We start from the raw sequence: 18,276 nt of genomic DNA, 5'->3' as shown, positions 1-18,276 counted from the left end.
GAGTTGGTGTAAAATTGTTTTCTCTTTTCTGAGAAATAGAAACAGAAAGCAGAGACAGCAACCCAGTCAGCTAATAGTTTGTTTTTCAGAGGGCAAATCCAGAGAAAAATGTTGAGTTGGAAAGGAAGAGCAGTCCTTCAGAAATGCTACAATAAAAAAAGAAGCAGGAAGTCAGAAGGGTTGAAAAATGTTTGTGCCCATTCCTGCTCAGCCAGTCAAGGAAAAGATGGCTGGAATGTGATGAATGAATCACAGAAAGCAGTTCATATGGCCTCATAGGTATAAAGGTGGGGCGTTAAAAAAAGAAACAGGCAAAATATTCAGCTTCTCCTTGCTAGAGACATCAGAATTGAATTCTGGGCCATGTGGCTCAGATAGGATGGACCACTTTATATTTTAATTTAAATTCCCCAACATGGACAGTCTACAAATATTTTGTTTGCAACTTCTTCACAGCAAAATTTGGGAAATCCTTAGCACAAATTAATATTTTGCTGTACCTGGTAAGGTCCTTCAGCAGATTGAATCATTGCTCCCCACATGCCATTTCTGAATGTAGAGTAAGGAAGTAACCCAGGTCTGTTGCTTCCTCAGAGTTGCTAAACTATGACTGGCATGCTGGGAAAGTCAGGCCATTAACTGCATCTTTTGCACTTCTCCTCTGTGAAATATTTCTTGCTGATGTTTGATGGTCCAACTGGAATAAGACAAAAATGTATTTAATTGTGCGAAGGGTTTTTTGTTGCTTTTCGATCCTGTTTCTTCTCTGTCAAGATCTTGAATTAATAGGGAATTTCTTGTGTAATTGTGTTCACAAATGGACCACCTATTTTGAATTTTGCTTCACTGCAAAAGAAACATTTTTTAAAAAAGTCTTCTTGGTGTAAACGTTTCCGTCTAACATGTTACAAATCAGCTTTTCATGCAGTTCAGTATTTATCAATATTTACTTTTTCCTCCATAAATAATTTTGGAGTATCATGAGATTATGCTGCATTTCTTTTTCTACAGTACACTCCTTTATTATAAATGTACTGTGACTTTACTCAAGATTAGCTCATTTTTTCTTTATTTTTAGCAAATTTCATTTAAAGTTTGTAATGGTTCTGCTTCATGGAGCAGTACTTCTCAGTTTCCTTCTTCATTTTCTTCTTTCACCGCCCCCTATCTCAAATTAACCCTGTAATATTTGGAAGGGATCTCAACAGCTGGCTGCACCTGACAATCTCATCTGGGCTTGGAATCTAATGAGGATCAGACCTGGCTAGTTCTTGAATAAGAGACTACCAGAATTCCAGGAATATACATTGGAAAGTTTTAAAAACAAACAAACACATTTTCTTGCCAAGAAAACTACTGTACATTGACAGTAGTAGTCGCTCTGGAGACATGCCACAGAGAGAGGAAGGAACAATTGCCCTGTGTGACAATAGGAATAACACAAACTTAGATGAAAGAACTTTTAACAAACTTAAATGGAGTGACAGCTTTTAAAATCAGGATATGATTACAGGATAGGAAACAGAAGTTCTGCTGTTCAAAGAAAAAAGAAGTTGGGAAATCCCTTAAGATAGGCCCAAAGTTTTGAGATTTGGAGAAGTTCTTTGGATACCTGCCATTGAAAAGGAATTTAAAGGAATATTTTGGCTAAAAGATAATTAGACATGCTTTGACTAATTTCCCAAAAGGGCCTTTTACAGAGGGGACAATTCAGAGGAGTATTAATTAAGATTTCCCTGTTCAGTGTGTTTTCTGGATACCTCCATATCTTATTTCTATATAATTCTATAAGTGACATTTGAAGTTGCAGTTACTGTAATTGTCTGTATGTCAGGAAGCATAGCACTTTTTTATTCTATTTTGTCTCACTTGTGATAAAGGAATAATTTTCAGCAGAGTATCTTTTTATTTTAATAAAAAACTGATAGTTGAAAGCAAACAGTCTTGTAAATTAGAAGTGCATGATTCTCTTCCATCAAAACTTCCAAGAGAAAGAAATGAAGGGAAAGCGGGAGGGAGGGAGGAGGAGGAATATAATAACTACTGAGTACTGCACTTTTTATGTCCTATTTAAAAACCAGTTCAATTAAAAATTAGGGCGAAGCTGCCATTATAAAGCTACCTGCATTGGATGTCTGTTCATGTGGCGTTAGAGCAGGGGTATCAAACTCAATTTCATTGAGGGCTGCATCAATGTTGTGTTTGACCTCGGGGGGGGCGGAGTGGGCATGGGCATGGGCATGGCCAAGTCAATGTCACTTGTGGTGGCCAGCAAAAACAGGCTTCCGAGCTCCATTTTCAGCTGCAATGGCCTCCTGTAACCCTCTGCTTGTGAAAACAGAGCTCGGAAGGGCCACACACGGCCCTCCTGAACTCTGCTTTCACTGGCAGAGGCACTGCAGGCCAGTCTGGTTTCCAGGGCGGTCTTGCTGGCCAGATCTAAGCACTCCATGGGCCAAATCCAGCCCCCGGGCCTTGAGTTTGACACCCCTGCATTAGTGTATGTACTTCAATGGCTAAGTAGAAATTGTTTAGCTTTGTAAAGCATTTGTTTCTCTAATGATGAAACAATCTCTGCATAATCTATTAAATGTGAAAAATCAGAGCAATAGCTAAGGTGAACTCCCAGAAACTGCCTCCAGTCTATCCAACTGATCAATGCTGCAGCTCTTGAAAATGCTTCATTTTGCGGCTGTTGTATAAGGAGATTCTGTAAGAAAAGCTGGTGGTCCCCACCATTTCAAAGGTGACTTTTTTTGTGAGAGATTGTGCGAGTGAGAAGTCACTCCCTTAAACTTCCACCAAAATGTATATTCAGGGTCACTCCCAATATTATGTGGTGGTGTAATGTTCGTTCTGTACCATTGTCAAGAAATGCAAGTTGTTGTCATCGTCAAGCATTTAAATTCACATCAGAATGTTTTAAAAATTTTCTCCCAGCATACCCAGTTTTCACCCCAATACAAAATAACAAGGATCAGGATCGTTTCATAGCATCTGTGTGCTTTGTGTACACCCATTTGAAGCCAAAGGAAGAAGTGTGCCATTGGGGGAAGGGAGCATCTCTTGCTGTTAGAACAAGGAAGGAAGGAATAAATCATACATTAGAGGCCACTGTTAAATCTGCCACATTTTGATTCACCATAAAGGCAGGAAAGAAGTGAGGGGTTGTTTTTTTTTAAAGGCACATTCCATGACATCATTGGCCAAAAGCAGTTTTCAGATTGTTTTTGCATTAATCCTCCAAATTCCTTCTTTTTTGCTAAATGGGAAAGATGCAAACCTCATTTTAATTATGCATGTGATAAATATGTTCTTTCTTATTCTTAATATAGTCCACAGCAACCTTTTCCTTCCTGTAGACAATTTGTCTGAAGATTTATAGTTTTTGCTGTTTTGTGAATTAATTGTAGTAGAATTTGAAAAGCAGTCTACTAATTGCATCTAAAGCAGTGGACATGAGCCCACTGCTGTATGGCATAATAATGTATGGCATAATAAATTTGTTGGTTGTTTGGGTGCCAGAGTGCCCTTTGTTTCTCCTAATTAGAAAATACTTAAGGATATATATGCTCTTCTAAGACTAAAAGGCCACAGTAATGATTTTTCATACATTAAGTTTTTAATTATGATGTAGTTGCTGTATCTGAACTTTTAATTCCTCTCTTGACTTTCCTGACCAAGGAACTGTATATAAGCCAGTCAACTCCATGAAGTGGCACGTATGCCATTATAAATATGTATGTATATCTTTAGTTCAAGGTGTTACAAGAGAAAACTTTATAGTATTTTTGATACAGTGTTCGTATCTACATATGTATCTTCCAAAGATGTTATTCCTTTATTTAAAACATCTGCCTTTATATCTGAGTATTTTTTCTCTCCATGTTTCTGCCTCAGGAAAGATTAAACAAACCAACAAGAACAATTGCAAAATGGAGAATAAACCCACTTCCCTCCTCAGGTAGTACATTAGCATATATAGGAATAGGTTGGCATATTCAGGGATTAAGATTCATTAATTCAATTTTGGAATTACTGGTATTTAATGAAGTAAGTAAAGCCATGTGATCTTTGTGTACTCTTGTTTGGATACTGACATAAAAGGCAAAAAGATGCATACATAGGAACCTCATGTGATGGTTGTATGTAATGTGCCAGAAAGATCTATTCAGCTTTCTCTCCCAATTCTGTATAGAATCTTGCACCACAGCTGCATTTTTACTTTCTGACCTATACATACTTTAGCCAAAGTTTAGATGCAACACACAACATGGCTTCCCCTCTCCCCAAATAAATTGTGCCTCCTTTTTATGACTGTCTCACTGAAAGTTTCCTTGAGTTGCCTCATCAGGACTCTTACCTATTAGTCACTGAGCACTATTCTATACTGGTTCTCATGGTCTTCTGATGCCCATAGAGTAACAAGCCCTTTCCTCCCGTACAGGCTATTTTTCAGGCTCTGTTTCCTCCCCTTACCCCCATAGATGTCTTCTCTATCTTGCTATTGACTTCTTTCCCCAAAAACTATCCTTGGGTATTAGGAGAACAGACATTGGAGTCAGACCTTTTTTGTGCATTTAAATTAGAAAAATAGATGCCTTCTCCTCTTGTATCATCTCCTCAGATGGTTGATATGTGGTCCAAATTCTGCACCATAATTGTCAGATGTGGCTGTGCCTTACTGAGAAGCCTCAGGGGAGGGCAGGAGAAAATCCTTACAGATAAACAACAATTAAGCCCATAAATGCCCCCCAGAACCAGATTTTCCACAGGGATAAAAGAAAGGACCATCTCAGTGGTCATGACTGCATTACGTAATTAATTGTCCCATGAGGTTGAGTTGTTCCTCCTCCGTGTTTTACTAGTTGATGAAAAACATTTTTAGTCTGACAGTCTGTCAGTTCACCAAATTCCATATCAATTGTTTTTGCTAGTTGGCTGAGCCCGTTTTTTATAATCTTACTGCTATTTTTATGGCATCCTGACTAACTATGACCCTTTGAAGAGACAGAGAGTAAATTATAAGAAAACCCTTGTCCTCTTTCAAAAACAAGAAAGTGCCTTATTTTACAACATTTCTTCTCTGGCTCAAGTGGATTTTGATTGTGGATCCAGCATCTATTCACTCTTTATAAATAGCATTTCTAATGCATGAGTGAAGACAACTTCATGCATTTTTATTTTTTCTCCAGAAATGAATTCAAACTTTGCAAAAAGCTAGTGGCAAAACAGCTCCAGCTTTAAAGCATGGTCATGATGTTGAACATTCAGGAAACAAACAAAGGAAGCAGTAGCTGAATACTTTGGGAAAGAGAAGGAAAGCATCATTTGGGGCATAACAAGTATTTATTATTATTATTGAAATTGTGGTTCATTCTGTGACCTAAATAAGAATTTTATTAAGTTCTGGATAAGTAGCAGGGAATTATGGAACTCAAAAAGATTTTCTGTGCATACTGGTTCCTTATTTATTATACCCTCACACAACATTCTGCAGGAGAACTATGATATTTTTCAAGTCCATCAAATATTGCAGTTGCTTCTTAGGTTTTTCCCAATTTTCTTCTGAGAGATCAAGGACACCTCCTTCCCCAGTTGTTCATTGCAGTAACAACAACCTTGTGAATTGATTGAACTAAGGTAAAGTATGCTCAGCCATAACGACTGACTATCCTGTCAGGAAATCCTTCCAACGTCAGCCTAAATATTCTCACTATCTCAGTCTGAAAACATGATCAATGTGATAGCATCCATCTCAAGTTTGAAGATAGGCCCTTTAGTCCATCATTTTTCAGCCTAATCTAATCTAATCTAATCTAATCTACCCATTGCAAGCCATTCAATGTTCATTCTCACCACTTCGGTCTTTCCAGTCACTGAAATAACTGCTCACCTCCACCCCATATCCAAGGCTCCGTAAAATAATACACACAGCCCTTTTCCCCCATTTAATTAAAAAAGAAGCAAAGTTCCTCTTTTTATTCTTTTCAATGAGCCAAGTTCTGTGTAGAATAGAATGTCAGAAATTCAATGATTCCACCCTGAACTACTTAGAGCACATCCAGCCCCAGAATAAAATTGGAATATTATTTCTAATAAAAACATACAGGAAGGTAACAGCGTTCCATGTTTTGCCATATGGTCTGTGCTGCAACATGATGTCCTGCTGGCCACATGATTGCTGACTCTTTGGCTTAAAAAATGGAGATGAGCACTGCCCTTTAAAGTCGGTCATGACTAGCAGGGCAAAAACTGTGGGGACCCCTTTACCTTCTTTTTTTTTAATGTTTCTAATATATAAAAGTTAGTACTGTCACGTCTTAATGCTGTCCCAGTCTAAAATACCTTAGGCTTATAAAGTAGATTCTTGGTTCTCTACCCTGTGAAGCTTGTTATTTACTCTACTGAGCGAATGGAGCATGAGCAAGGCAGTCCAAATCTATAACTGACACTATTTTTGATTTCTAGAAATATTAAGAAGATTGTAGGAATATTATGTTGTATAAATTCGCTTAAAAGATAGAGTTAGAATCTTGAGAACTTTTTTTTTTCCACATTCCATAAGAGCTGGAAAATCTGTTCGACACCTAGAGCCTCTGTCTGTGTTGGCCCCAGATATTTGGAATGGATGTTATTTTTCATTTGTTGTTTCAATTGCATTGACTCAGCTTTTTGCACGCTTAATTTATAAATTGCTTTGTGAAGAGTTTTTAATCAAAAAGAAGCTATAGGTAGTTCTCAAGAAAGTTAATAAGTCAGTGCTAAAAATATTATAGTTAACATCCTTGTTATTTTCCCCTCTACTTGCAATATACGTTTTGTATTTCTTATATGCTATCAGGTTAGCATTTTCATAATTATTTTCATTTCTATTCTACGTGCGGGTGTGTGCAGTTGAAGGAATGCTTCGTGCGTGCTTGTATTTTCTGCTTTGGAATAATTCCAGAGAGAACTTTTACAGCTGCAGTTCCAAGGTTGAGGTACCTTATTCAGTTGAGATAGTTTTTTTAAAAAAACTTCACAGCCCAAGGGATCTAGCTGTGATAGTTGGAGCTTAAGAAACATTCCACCACATATGAAGTAGGCAGCTATATTTGAGATGGGAAAGCAACTCAGGGTTCAGCTAGGCGGGTAGGCAAGTAATTCAAAATCATGCATGTTATATGCCTTTTAAGTTCCAATGAAAAAGAATGTCTGTAGCACAGGGTTGAACTATGGAGTCCTTGATGCTTTCTGAGCTTGATTGTTTTCATGCAGGTGTTCATTATCTGGCTAGGTAACATTGTCACTGATAGCATTTTTGAGGTGGATCGCTTGGTTAGTGTGGGCGGTTTTATGATAGACTTGTGTTTCTAATTTGCCACCATTTCCTTTGCTGGGGAGGATATCCAGGAAGGATAGTGTGGTGTTGATGTTTTCTTCTGCCCATGTGAATTTTATTCCTTTGAATATGTTGATTGTTCACGTATCTTTTCTAGTTCCTTTTTTATTATGACGAAAGTGTCATATTCATACTGGATCCAAACATAAGGTTGTATGCATGGGAGTATTATAGTTTTAAAGACTGCTGCATATCTCTGTTATGTATCCTAAGAGTGGTGATCTCATAGGTGTTGATATATCTGCATATCAAACTGAAATTAGATAAGTGAAGCAGAGGATGGGAAGGTCCATCATTCTGGGTGTTCAGATCTTACTTATTTGATTAGGTTAGGTAGTTGCATGATACCACTGCTATGGATTCTTTCACTGGTTCTGCGGTGTTAGCCCCAGTTCTAGCACTGAAAATGTTACCTAGCTGGGTGATGAAAAACAACCAAACTCAGAGAGCACCAAGGAGCTTTTAAAGTTGTTAGGCATTGTGTATCTGTTATAAACCTACCATTAAACACCTGCTGGTTATGCGTGTTGTGGTACAAAGCAGATAGAGCAGTGGTTCTCAACCTTCCTAATGCCGCGACCCTTTAATACAATTCCTCATGTTGTGGTGACTCCCAATCATAAAATTATTCTAAAACCATCGAAAGCATGTGTTTTCTGATGGTCTTAGGCGACCCCTGTGAAAGGGTCATTCGATCCCCAAAGGGGTCGCGACCCACAGGTTGAGAACCACTGAGATAGAGGAACCTGCTTCTTGTCCCTATATACTTTTAAGAGGCTGCAACCTAGTCCTCCTTTTGTGGGCTACCTACAAAAGAACATGAAGAACCTAAAATCCCCAAGTAACTCCTAGTGTTATAACCTGCATGTTCACTGATACTTAGAATTAATTCAGTGATAGGTGTTCACATGGATTGTTTTTGAGGTCCTGTTGTTTCAGAGGGCATCCTTGCCAGTTTCCCCAGTATTTCATTTCCTAAGTCATGGGCCAGGGAGGGGCATAGGGACTCCTTCAATATCATGGGATAGTGATACGCAGTTTTAGCAGAACCAGGCTAGAAAAAGAAACCCCATTCCATAATCATCACAGAAAAACTCCAGCTGTCCTAATAGAAACCAGGTTCAGTCCAGCATTCTCTCTGTAACTCTCAGAGCTGGAAAATTCCTTCATTTTATATGAGCAATTTGTTAAAGACTGATGGGAGGAATACGGAACGGGCCAGGCCTGGCCTGGAACCTTCAGGGCTATTTTACATTCACACTGTAGCTAGCTCTGACATGTGGCCATAATGTGAAAGGCATTTCCTGCTCTTGCTCTCGTGTGACATTCAAGAAAACCACCAATTCAAATGGACTCTCACATTTCATTTGCATTTGAAGATTTGACTTCTTGAGCATTTCTGCTCTTGTGAGGGTCACAGGAGTGTGGTTTATAATTAGCAATTATTTATTAATACATCACATCACTAACTGATACAATATTTGGAGCGCCATTGTATTAGAGCCGTAGTGGCACAGTGATTAAAATGCAGTATTGCAGGCTAATTCAGCTCACTGCCAGGAGTTCGATCCTCACAGCTCAAGGCTAACCCGGCCTTCCAGCCTTCCAAGGGTGGTAAAATGAGGACCCAGATTGTTGGGGACAATATGCTGACTCTGTAAACCACTTAGAGAGGGCTGTAAAGCACTGTGAAGTAGTATATAAGTCTATTGCTACTGCTATTATATTTAGGGACTTCCTGGATGGATGGGTGGGTGTGTCTTTTCTATTCCTTTGAGGTAATTTATTGGGGAGAGGGAGGATGTAGTACTAAGGAAGGAGAAGCTAAAGCAAATGGTAGTGAAGGAGCCCTAAAGCTATAAGTAGCCCTTGAAAATATTGATTGTTACCTTCAAAACGTGTTGCTAAATGGATGTTTTAATGTTCAATATTATTTACTTTAAGGAGAACAATTATTAACTGGGTTAGGAAGTAATCTTCATAGGAAACCAAGTCTATTTTTTGCCATGGCCTTATCCGTGGTTTTGAAGTGCAGCCTTCAATATAGCTTTCAAAAGCCAAGTATAGACTGTAATCTAAATAAAAAAAATAATGAATCTTTATACTAAAGCCAAAAAAGAAAGCATTTATACATTTTGTTTTTCTTTGACATCCTATTTACACCTTCTTCTCTACATACCTCTCATATATTCCTATTTCTTCCTGCTTGGCAGGCTTTCAGGAAAAAGATCTACTGCTTTTGTTAAATTGCTTGGTGGCAAAGGGATCTGAAATGCAGTGGTGAGTTACCCATGCCTGGCCACAGTTTGTTTTTTTTTTAATGTGCTATGAGTTAGAATAAGAATCTCTTGGATTCATATCCTGCTCTTTCTATTCCTAGTGAATTGGAATATAAAGTCTTACTACTGGTCTGAGATAACAGTGTGCAGGATTACTGTTAACTCTGTTAATTACTTACTGTGATGCTTTTGCATCTATCTCTATCATCAACCAATTTTTCTGAGTTTATAGTCTTGGTTCAGTTTCCAGTTCACTATTTGGTTGCAATTGACAGGTTGATTAAATACTTGGATGACAATTTTTGAAGGCAAGATAAATAGAGCCTTGGTGGCGCAGCAGACTAAAGCACTGTTAAGTAACACCAGTTGCCTGCAATTACTGCAAGTTCAAATCTCACCAGGCTCAAGGTTGACTCAGCCTTCCATCCTTTTGAGGTAGGTAAAATGAGGACCCAGTTTGTGGGGGCAATAAGCTGACTTTGTATAAAAAAGAACACCGCTTAGTGGGGGGTGGGGGGTGAAAGCCCTACTAAGCAGGTATATAAAAAAGTATGAAGGCTATTGCTTAACGTATTGTAAGCCGCCCTGAGTCTCCGGAAAAGGGCGGCATATAAATCGAACTAATACATACATACATACATACATACATTCTTGGGTTTGTTTTCTTTGTGTCTTCTTAAGATGATTGTGGCTAGCTTCCTATATCTGGCTCTCTCCAATATGTTGGGACTACAGCTCACAGTGAAATATATCTAAATACCTCTCAAGGGCTTCAGGTTGGAATAGACTGAACTTAGAGTGGCTACAATACTGATGGATTGTTCTATCCTACTCAATATTTTTCTTCTTTTATTTTCAGATATATGTTGGGGAAAGGAGGAAAACGGAAGTTTGACGAGCATGAAGATGGGCTGGAAGGCAAAGTGGTGTCTCCTACCGATGGTCCATCTAAGGTGTCTTACACCTTACAGCGCCAGACTATCTTCAACATTTCCCTTATGAAACTTTATAACCACAGGCCCTTAACAGAGCCGAGCCTGCAAAAGACCGTTTTAATTAACAACATGTTGAGGCGGATCCAAGAGGAGCTCAAACAGGAAGGCAGCTTGAGGCCTATGTTCCTCACCCCATCACAGCCTACAGATCCTCTTGGAGACAACTTTCGAGAAGCTCAGCCTGCCTTTAGCCATCTGGCCTCTCCGCCAGTCCACCCCACTGACTTAGCAAGCCCTACACCACTGGAGTCTTGCCTCACCCCTGCCTCTCTGCTTGAGGATGACACTTTTTGCACTTCCCAGACTATCTCACTAGATGGTCCTCCAAAATTACCACCTCCAACGATCCAACCAGTAAAGGACAGCTTCTCCTCAGCCTTGGATGAAATTGAGGAGCTCTGTCCAACACCTACCTCCGCTGAGGCAGTAGTAACTACAGCAGCAGCAGATACAACTGCACCAGATAACTCTAAGGAGAATTCCAGTGAATCCAGCATTCAAAAGCCTGAGGGTATACAGGAGAACAGAATGAGTGAGCCTAAACTCATGGACTCATTACCTGGCAATTTTGAGATCACAACTTCTACAGGTTTTCTTACAGACTTGACCCTGGATGATATTCTCTTTGCAGACATTGATACGTCTATGTATGATTTTGACCCTTGCACATCCTCTACAGGGGCTGCCTCAAAAATGGCTCCTGTCTCCGCAGATGACCTCCTCAAAACTCTGGCACCCTACAGTACCCAGCCAGTAACCCCCAATCAGCCTTTCAAAATGGACCTTACAGAACTGGATCACATTATGGAGGTGCTTGTTGGGTCATAGATCGATAGCAACTTTTTAAACGCACCAGTATAAACCCTTGGTAGTATTTTCACAAGGCCCCCTCTCCTTCCAAACCTACCAAGAAACACATAGACACACACATATATGCACGCACGCAAATACACACACCACTGTGCATGCGTCTTTGCTTGTCTTTTTTTTTTTTTAAGGATCATACTTGTTTTTGCTTCAAGCAGAGTTGGAGTGCCTTCATTCATGTATGACCACTTTTAATGTATTTCTGAAAGTGGTTCCTCAAGGGAGACCTGAAATCCTAATATAGGAAGAAAATGCATATTGTAAAACATAAATATGTTTGACAAAAAAAAATGTAAAAGCTAAGCACAAGGATTATGTTGGGAAAAAGCTGTAAATTGCATGTGCATATTTGTCTATTTTTTCTATAAGTTTTATTGCAAGAGGTTAAAATATTATTTAGATAATTGCAGTACCTTTTTGGCATTTTAGCACTGTCTAGGTTGACTTAGCAATCCAGCCTTTTTAGAGGTATTAATGATTCCTCTTTAAATGTTGCATTTACATGGCTCTTTAGAAACTGCTACCCAAATTTATTTTATATTTTTGTATAGATTCTGCAATTTATGATATTGGGTTTTTTTCTTAGAAAAAGAAAAAGAAACAAAACAAAAATGCTGTTTGTACTCACATACACACAAAAAAGGAAATAGTTATTTTGGTAGGATTTGCTCACCCCATTCCTGCATATACCTTCTGATGTACAAGAACTGCTTGTAGTTTTATACAGACTTGTAGTGTTTTATATGCATATAATGGTGCAAAGAGAAGTTTGGATCAAATCAGTCTGCAGCTGGCCTCCCTGAATCCAGACACCATGCTTGAAGGAAAAGACCAAGGGCTCTTCCCTTAAAAGTTTCACAGATATTTACTCCCTGCTGCCTACTACTGTGATTAACAAAAACCTTAGAGCCATGTATATTCCAACACTGATGTCAAACAGTTGGCAAGAAATAGCTGTGAAACTTTATTCTGATGAAACTCCCTTGTTCATCCTTCCCTCACTCCAAAAGGATCAAGAAATAAAAATATATTTCCTCCAACCAAGCTTTTCTAAAATTTGCAAAACAGATTCCATCCTTCGTCTGACAGAGTAGAGTGTCCTTAAGTCTGTTGAGCTCAGCCTTCTCATATTTTACAGTTTTCCTGGTGAGAAAGTTGTGTTCCTGAAAATATCTTCCTTTTTGGTAAGTGCAGTTGACAGAGTGCACAGTTGATAGAGTGCCCCGTTCAGATTCAAACAGTAGAAATGAGTGAGCTTTGGTATATTTCACTCTGTCTTGAGATATTACCATAGTAATGGCATCTAGTTTTAGAGCATCACAATTGAGGCACTTACCCGTTTTAAGGCGAAGCATGCTGTGGCTGTAGCAGATTGTTTTGTTTAATTGTTTTGGGTTTTTATTTTGTTTAAAGCCTGAAAGTAAGTTGCATTGAAATCAGTAGAGATTCCTTCCAAGAAACTGAGTTTAGGATCAGGAGCAGAAAAAGGCCCTTTTGTCTCTGTGACAGTATAATTCTAATGTACCTTATTTCTTCTAATCATTCTTATGATGATTCTTGCCCTTTGCTTGGAACATTAATATTCTTATTCACTCTGTTGGCAAGTGCTGAAAAAAAATCTAACTTCAGTATTACTGCAGTGAAATCATCTCTTATCAGCACTGGATGGACTCACTCAAGTATCCATTGCTCTTAAAACTGGAGCTAGTTGTGCTTTGAACACTTGGTATTTTGGGGGGGGGGTTGGTTTCTTGATTCCACTCTGTTCCTTGCTTTATACTTTATATGGCCTGTTTGACAATGTATTGAAACTGCAATCTATGCATGTTTCCTCCCCACTTAAGTCGTCTCATTTCTGCACCTGTTGCAATTTTTCTCTCTCTCTTCCTTGTGATGTACATTTGTGTTAAAGAAAACTTGCAATGTTTCATGCCTGTTGCCGAGATTGCTATGGCATATTAATTTTAAATGGTACTGAGTGCAGGTTACAAACTATACTGTTGATATGCATATGGCTTCTTTAGGAATAACGTTTATATTTATTTAAGAAAATTTAAATTATGTTTATGTAATTTGGCAATATTCAGTTGGTTCTGCTTACTTCTTGTCATGGATTTTTAAAAATTGAGTCTTTTCTGCCTTTTAAGATGGCAGCTTTATAAACTGGCACTTTAGAACAGGCCATATATATTTATTTAAAATGCATGTAATTTATTATATACAATGCACACAGAGTTTTTTATTTGTGTCCAAACTATCTAGGTAATTAGAGTGCTGCATGCATACACAAATATGCCATGCCAAATTATCAACTAAATTCTAATACGTTAATCATATTTTGCTATCTTTCTTGAAAAGTTTATTTCATTCAAATAACAGTATAGTTATAATTTGAAGTTGCTCATCTTTATAAGCAAGCATATTTTCCCCAATTCTTCCTGTTGTGGGGAGGAAAAAAAGAGCTGGCATATTCAAAAATTTTAATTAGAAGTTATAACAACCAGTTTAGATTACAAAATGCCCTGAACAAGAATGCCTCTTCTCTTTTGTTAGTCTGGTAATCACTAGGAATATGGCTGGTATTGTATAAAATAACACCGAATTACAGTTTCATTAGGAATTTGTGGATTTGAGAAGATTAGATCTTTCAAATCTGGGCTGCAGAAATCCAAAATACCACTAAATTGTAGCAAACGCATACAAAAAAAAATATCTTTGCTTCCACCATTTGGTTGTCCAGATCTGTGCAGAACTAGATAGGGTAACCAGATATGGTAGAAAAAAGATGCTTACTTGATGTGTTACTAGCCAAGTAGGATAATCTTGGGTGCAGATATGTGCAATGCTAGAAAACACTCAATTTAGTTTTAATCAGGATGGCACAATCCCAAGCCTTTGCTGGAACAGTCTAGGTTTAGATTAAAATTAAAACGTCAAGGAAAAAAGTAAACAAACAAGATTTACCTTGTCAAAATCTGATTTTACACGTAATCCAGAAACAATACTTTCCTTTTTGGACGAGGTAATGGAGTATGTAAACAAATACCACATGTTGGGCAGAAGTTCAAATTAACACCATTTTAGAGAGGAACAGTAGGTTTGTTTTCCAAATGCTAACCTTGCTGTACAAAGCAAAGCCATTTGAAATGTTGAGCAGAAACTAGTCCTGATTGCAACATTCTGTGATGCAAATGAGTATGATTGTGGCAGATAGTGCATCTACCCCATAGAATTAGACACCCAATATGATGAGTGGCCTCACAGAAATACCAGTTTAAATACTTCTGTCTCTGTAATATAACCTCCTCCTTTAAAGGATCTGAATTTACCAGACTACAAGTTCTTCTTTTCCCCACTCTCCAAATTCCATCTTGAATGCTGGGGACATTTTTAATGACACAAAAAGTGCAATGAAGTGACAAGAAGAGAACAGAATTAAAAAGAGCTGTTTGAATTTGAAGTGATTTTTTTTTCCATTTTGTTTTTCATAAGTTATTTATTCCATTTTATTTTTCTTTTGTAAATATATTTATTTTATTGTGAAGCTAACAACATCTGGATTGTAACATGTACAGAATGTATGGTAGGAATGTATTCTCTTGTAGGAATGTGAAATCCATACAAGAGGGAACTGAAAGTTAGATTTGGAGATTATTATCTGGGTTCTGTTCAGAATACATGTCATTCATCAGATCTCTCTCCCGCCTCTCCTGCTTTTCTCTACTGAGAGTCACTTTGATTCTGTAGGACATGCAAAAAAAAAAAAAATTATAAACTCAGTTATACAAATCAATCTTTTGGTATCGCTGGGTATTTCAAATGGGCCAGATCCTAGTTCAAACAGTCAAATACAGCTTTGGTTTCAGTGAGACTTTGTTGCATAATGTCTACTCAGGAGTAAGTCTTACTGAGTTTAATTAAACTTACTCCTGAATAAGCATGTACAGAATTTCAATCTTAAAAGGCCTAAAGTGATATATTCTCACTCTGGTAGCTGGAACTGGATAAGGATGCATGTTAACCTGAAGTATATGTTTGCTGATGAATAAAGGAAGAGTGTTTTAAGATTTTTCTTCCTTCAAAGTTGCACAGAAGCAGCATGCACCACAAGATTCATCCTAGCTAGAAAGACTGGGCAGAGCAAGCTGGCTTCTTGCAATGGAAGATGATGTAAGGTGAAAGCAGCTTCCCGACCCGAAGAGTTCAATTGCTTTGGCAACCTGAGCTTCACATCACAGCAATCTGTCCCCCCACCCTCACCCCTGCAGAGTTTCAGTTTGAGCTGCTAGTGCTTAAAACTGGGAAATTTTAAAGGGGGGGGAGGGAGGGTGCCAAAATCCATTAACCAACCTAAGGTAAGATTAGCCTTTACTTTACACATAAGTGTGCCTTTTCTTCTGCAGAGAGTGTAAAGTGGCATAACACAACCTGTTTCAAAAATGCATATTTATAACTTGTCCCTATATTGCTTCAAATGATTATGCATAAGTAGTTTTTTTAAAGAGCACTGTTGAAAGTGACCTGTTGTAGATCAAATATGGTGAATGTACAGTGCACTGTTGTATATTGAATACACCTGTATCCAGTAGCATGTCCTGATCAGACTTCTCAGGAGAAAACAAAAGCAATGCAGAAAACAGTAGTGGGAGAAGGAAAGAGTGGAATTCCATGACAAAGCTGATTTTTAGGTCTGAGTAGAGCTAGCTGTAGGACACAATTTGCAATAACTCCTTTATCTGCTAGCTATTATATAGCTTTCAGATTAACTGTCCTACACTTATATGAAATTGAACAAGGAAGCCTCTAGGAGAAACATGGTAGAAGTTAATATGGGACAAAATCTGTGGAAGAATATGTTCATCTGATCGAAAATCAACTAAAAGCATTTGCATTCACATTTCTGTTGGGTTTTGCAACTTTGGATGCGCAGATAGGTGGCCAAAATGTAGATTTGTCAGTGCAAATGTTTATATCAAATTTCCAAGGATTAATAAGGAGGTACCTCATAGTAGGTGTAGTAAGCCATGCTGAAAGCTAACAAGTTTTATGGAAGGCTTTTCTATTGGTTTCAAAGAGAGATACTTGTTTCCACTTTTTAAGACAGTTTCGTCAGCAGAGAGGCAAATCTGATCTTATAACCGCCACCCTTCCTAGGGAAGTGTTTCTAGACAAGCGCAAACAGACCTTAAGACCCTGGGCAAAATGCTGCAGTTTGAAGCATTCTGTGAGGGGGACTCATTTTAGTCTTTTGGGTGGAGTGAAGAATATTTGATAGGCTGGATGAACTGTGACTCAAGGCCCCAGATTCACATCTCCCACCCTTCTTCAGAACATCAACTGTGCTGGGAAGCAAGGAAGGTCCAGCCTGGGCTTGGCTCCAGAGAGCAGAGTCTAAGCCCACAATTCTCGGACAGAATTGTGGGCACTTTGTAGACCATGCCAATAAAAGTGCCCTGAAGTCCCTCTTCCTCTCAGTTACTTTCAGGAGAGAGACTTCCCACATGGAAACTGTTGCCACCAACATTACTCTTCCTGCTAGTTGCTCTGCTTTACAGTGAGAGACAGAATTAAGGCTGCTTTTTCAGAGAGGCCAGGATGAGAATAAATTGTACCATGTGATTTTTTTTTTCCTGATTGTCTTGTAGAACCTGATTCGTGAATCTAAAGTTTACAGTTTGATAACAACCGTGAGCAAATGGACATGCACCCTCCTAAAATGGCTCATTGGATCTAGAATGTAATTGTGATTGTTAGAAAAAGAAAATCCAAGACCTTGCTTTTATTAATATGCTTATAACATGTCTGAATTATTTTTTTTGGGGGGGGGGTGGAATTTCCACTCATTTTATAGTCTTTTTTTTTCAATGTTAAAAATAATTCTAATGCTAATTTTGGGCTTTGTTTATTTTTTTTCCTAAGTTAAAACCTTGCAGATGCTTAACATTGTAATAACACACACAAGACTCTCTTAAAGCAGAGATTTCAGGGGAGGGGGATGAGGAAGATGTAAAAAGGAGGATATATTTGGTGCATGGTTGTTTTAAAACAAGGGTTGTTTTTTTCCAAAACGCTGATATTTTCTCCCTCTGCCCCCATTCCTATCCCACGACAGACCTTAGAGCTGTGCCTTTTCTATGCAATATTACAGACATATACATCTGAAACCAGATTACTGTATTCACTTGTAGGTATGGGCTGTAATAATAATAAAAATGGGCAAATTACATGGAAATGAGCAGTCTTACTTTTGTAGTTTTATATTATACAATAAACAGTTTAAAAAGAAGCCCAGTTGTCTTGCTTCAGTTTTATTTATAATAGGAGTCCTCAATTCCAAATTGCCCAAAATAGAGAAGTGTGAGTGAAAGTGAAGGGCAAGATTTCTGGATTTTGGGGGGGGGGGTTTCAATCTGAGAAAATTGAAAATGCGTTGGCATTCAAAGATAATATTCAACAGTTGATGGTTTCTGAACACAGTTAAGGTAAAAGTTGGGTTCCATCTGTTCATCCTATAATTCCTGTGATATGCCAAAGATCCATTAGCAAATGTGCAATATTGTTTTTCAGGTATTGTTTTCTATATTAACCTGCTGTTCCTTACCACATGAGATGTAACATCCTCTACAGCCAATTCAACAGAAGATCAGTGAGAGGCTTTTATTCAAGATTCCTGTCACTCTGTCATTCCTGGAGGGATGATCTAGATCAGAGGGGGGGAACTATGGCTCCTTTATCACTTGTGGACTTCAGC

General features: G+C 38.2%; 1 protein-coding gene across 7 annotated transcripts in view; it reads left to right on the top strand.

Annotated features, from left to right (window-relative positions):
• The window catches only part of SERTAD2 (SERTA domain containing 2), a 154,968-nt gene extending 137,157 nt beyond the window's left edge, over positions 1-17,811 (top strand). For 5 of the 7 annotated variants that reach the window (XM_034432446.2, XM_034432444.2, XM_034432443.3 and 2 more), the window contains one exon: positions 10,523-17,811. In XM_034432446.2, coding sequence (XP_034288337.1) covers positions 10,527-11,486 — 960 coding nt within the window. In that variant the 5' untranslated portion in view covers positions 10,523-10,526 and the 3' untranslated portion in view covers positions 11,487-17,811. Of the gene's footprint in view, positions 1-9,597; positions 9,665-9,712; positions 10,099-10,522 lie in introns of those variants that run through there. The other 2 variants (XM_034432445.3, XM_060689349.2) reach the window with 2 other exon arrangements.
• The last annotated feature ends 465 nt before the right edge of the window (positions 17,812-18,276 follow it).

The sequence above is a fragment of the Pantherophis guttatus genome, chromosome 1 (genome assembly GCF_059756535.1).
Source record: "Pantherophis guttatus breed Tessera chromosome 1, ASM5975653v1, whole genome shotgun sequence".
NCBI lineage: Eukaryota > Metazoa > Chordata > Lepidosauria > Squamata > Colubridae > Pantherophis > Pantherophis guttatus.
The sequence above is the reverse complement of the archived record's forward strand: the minus strand, read 5'-3'. Positions and strand labels throughout refer to the sequence as shown.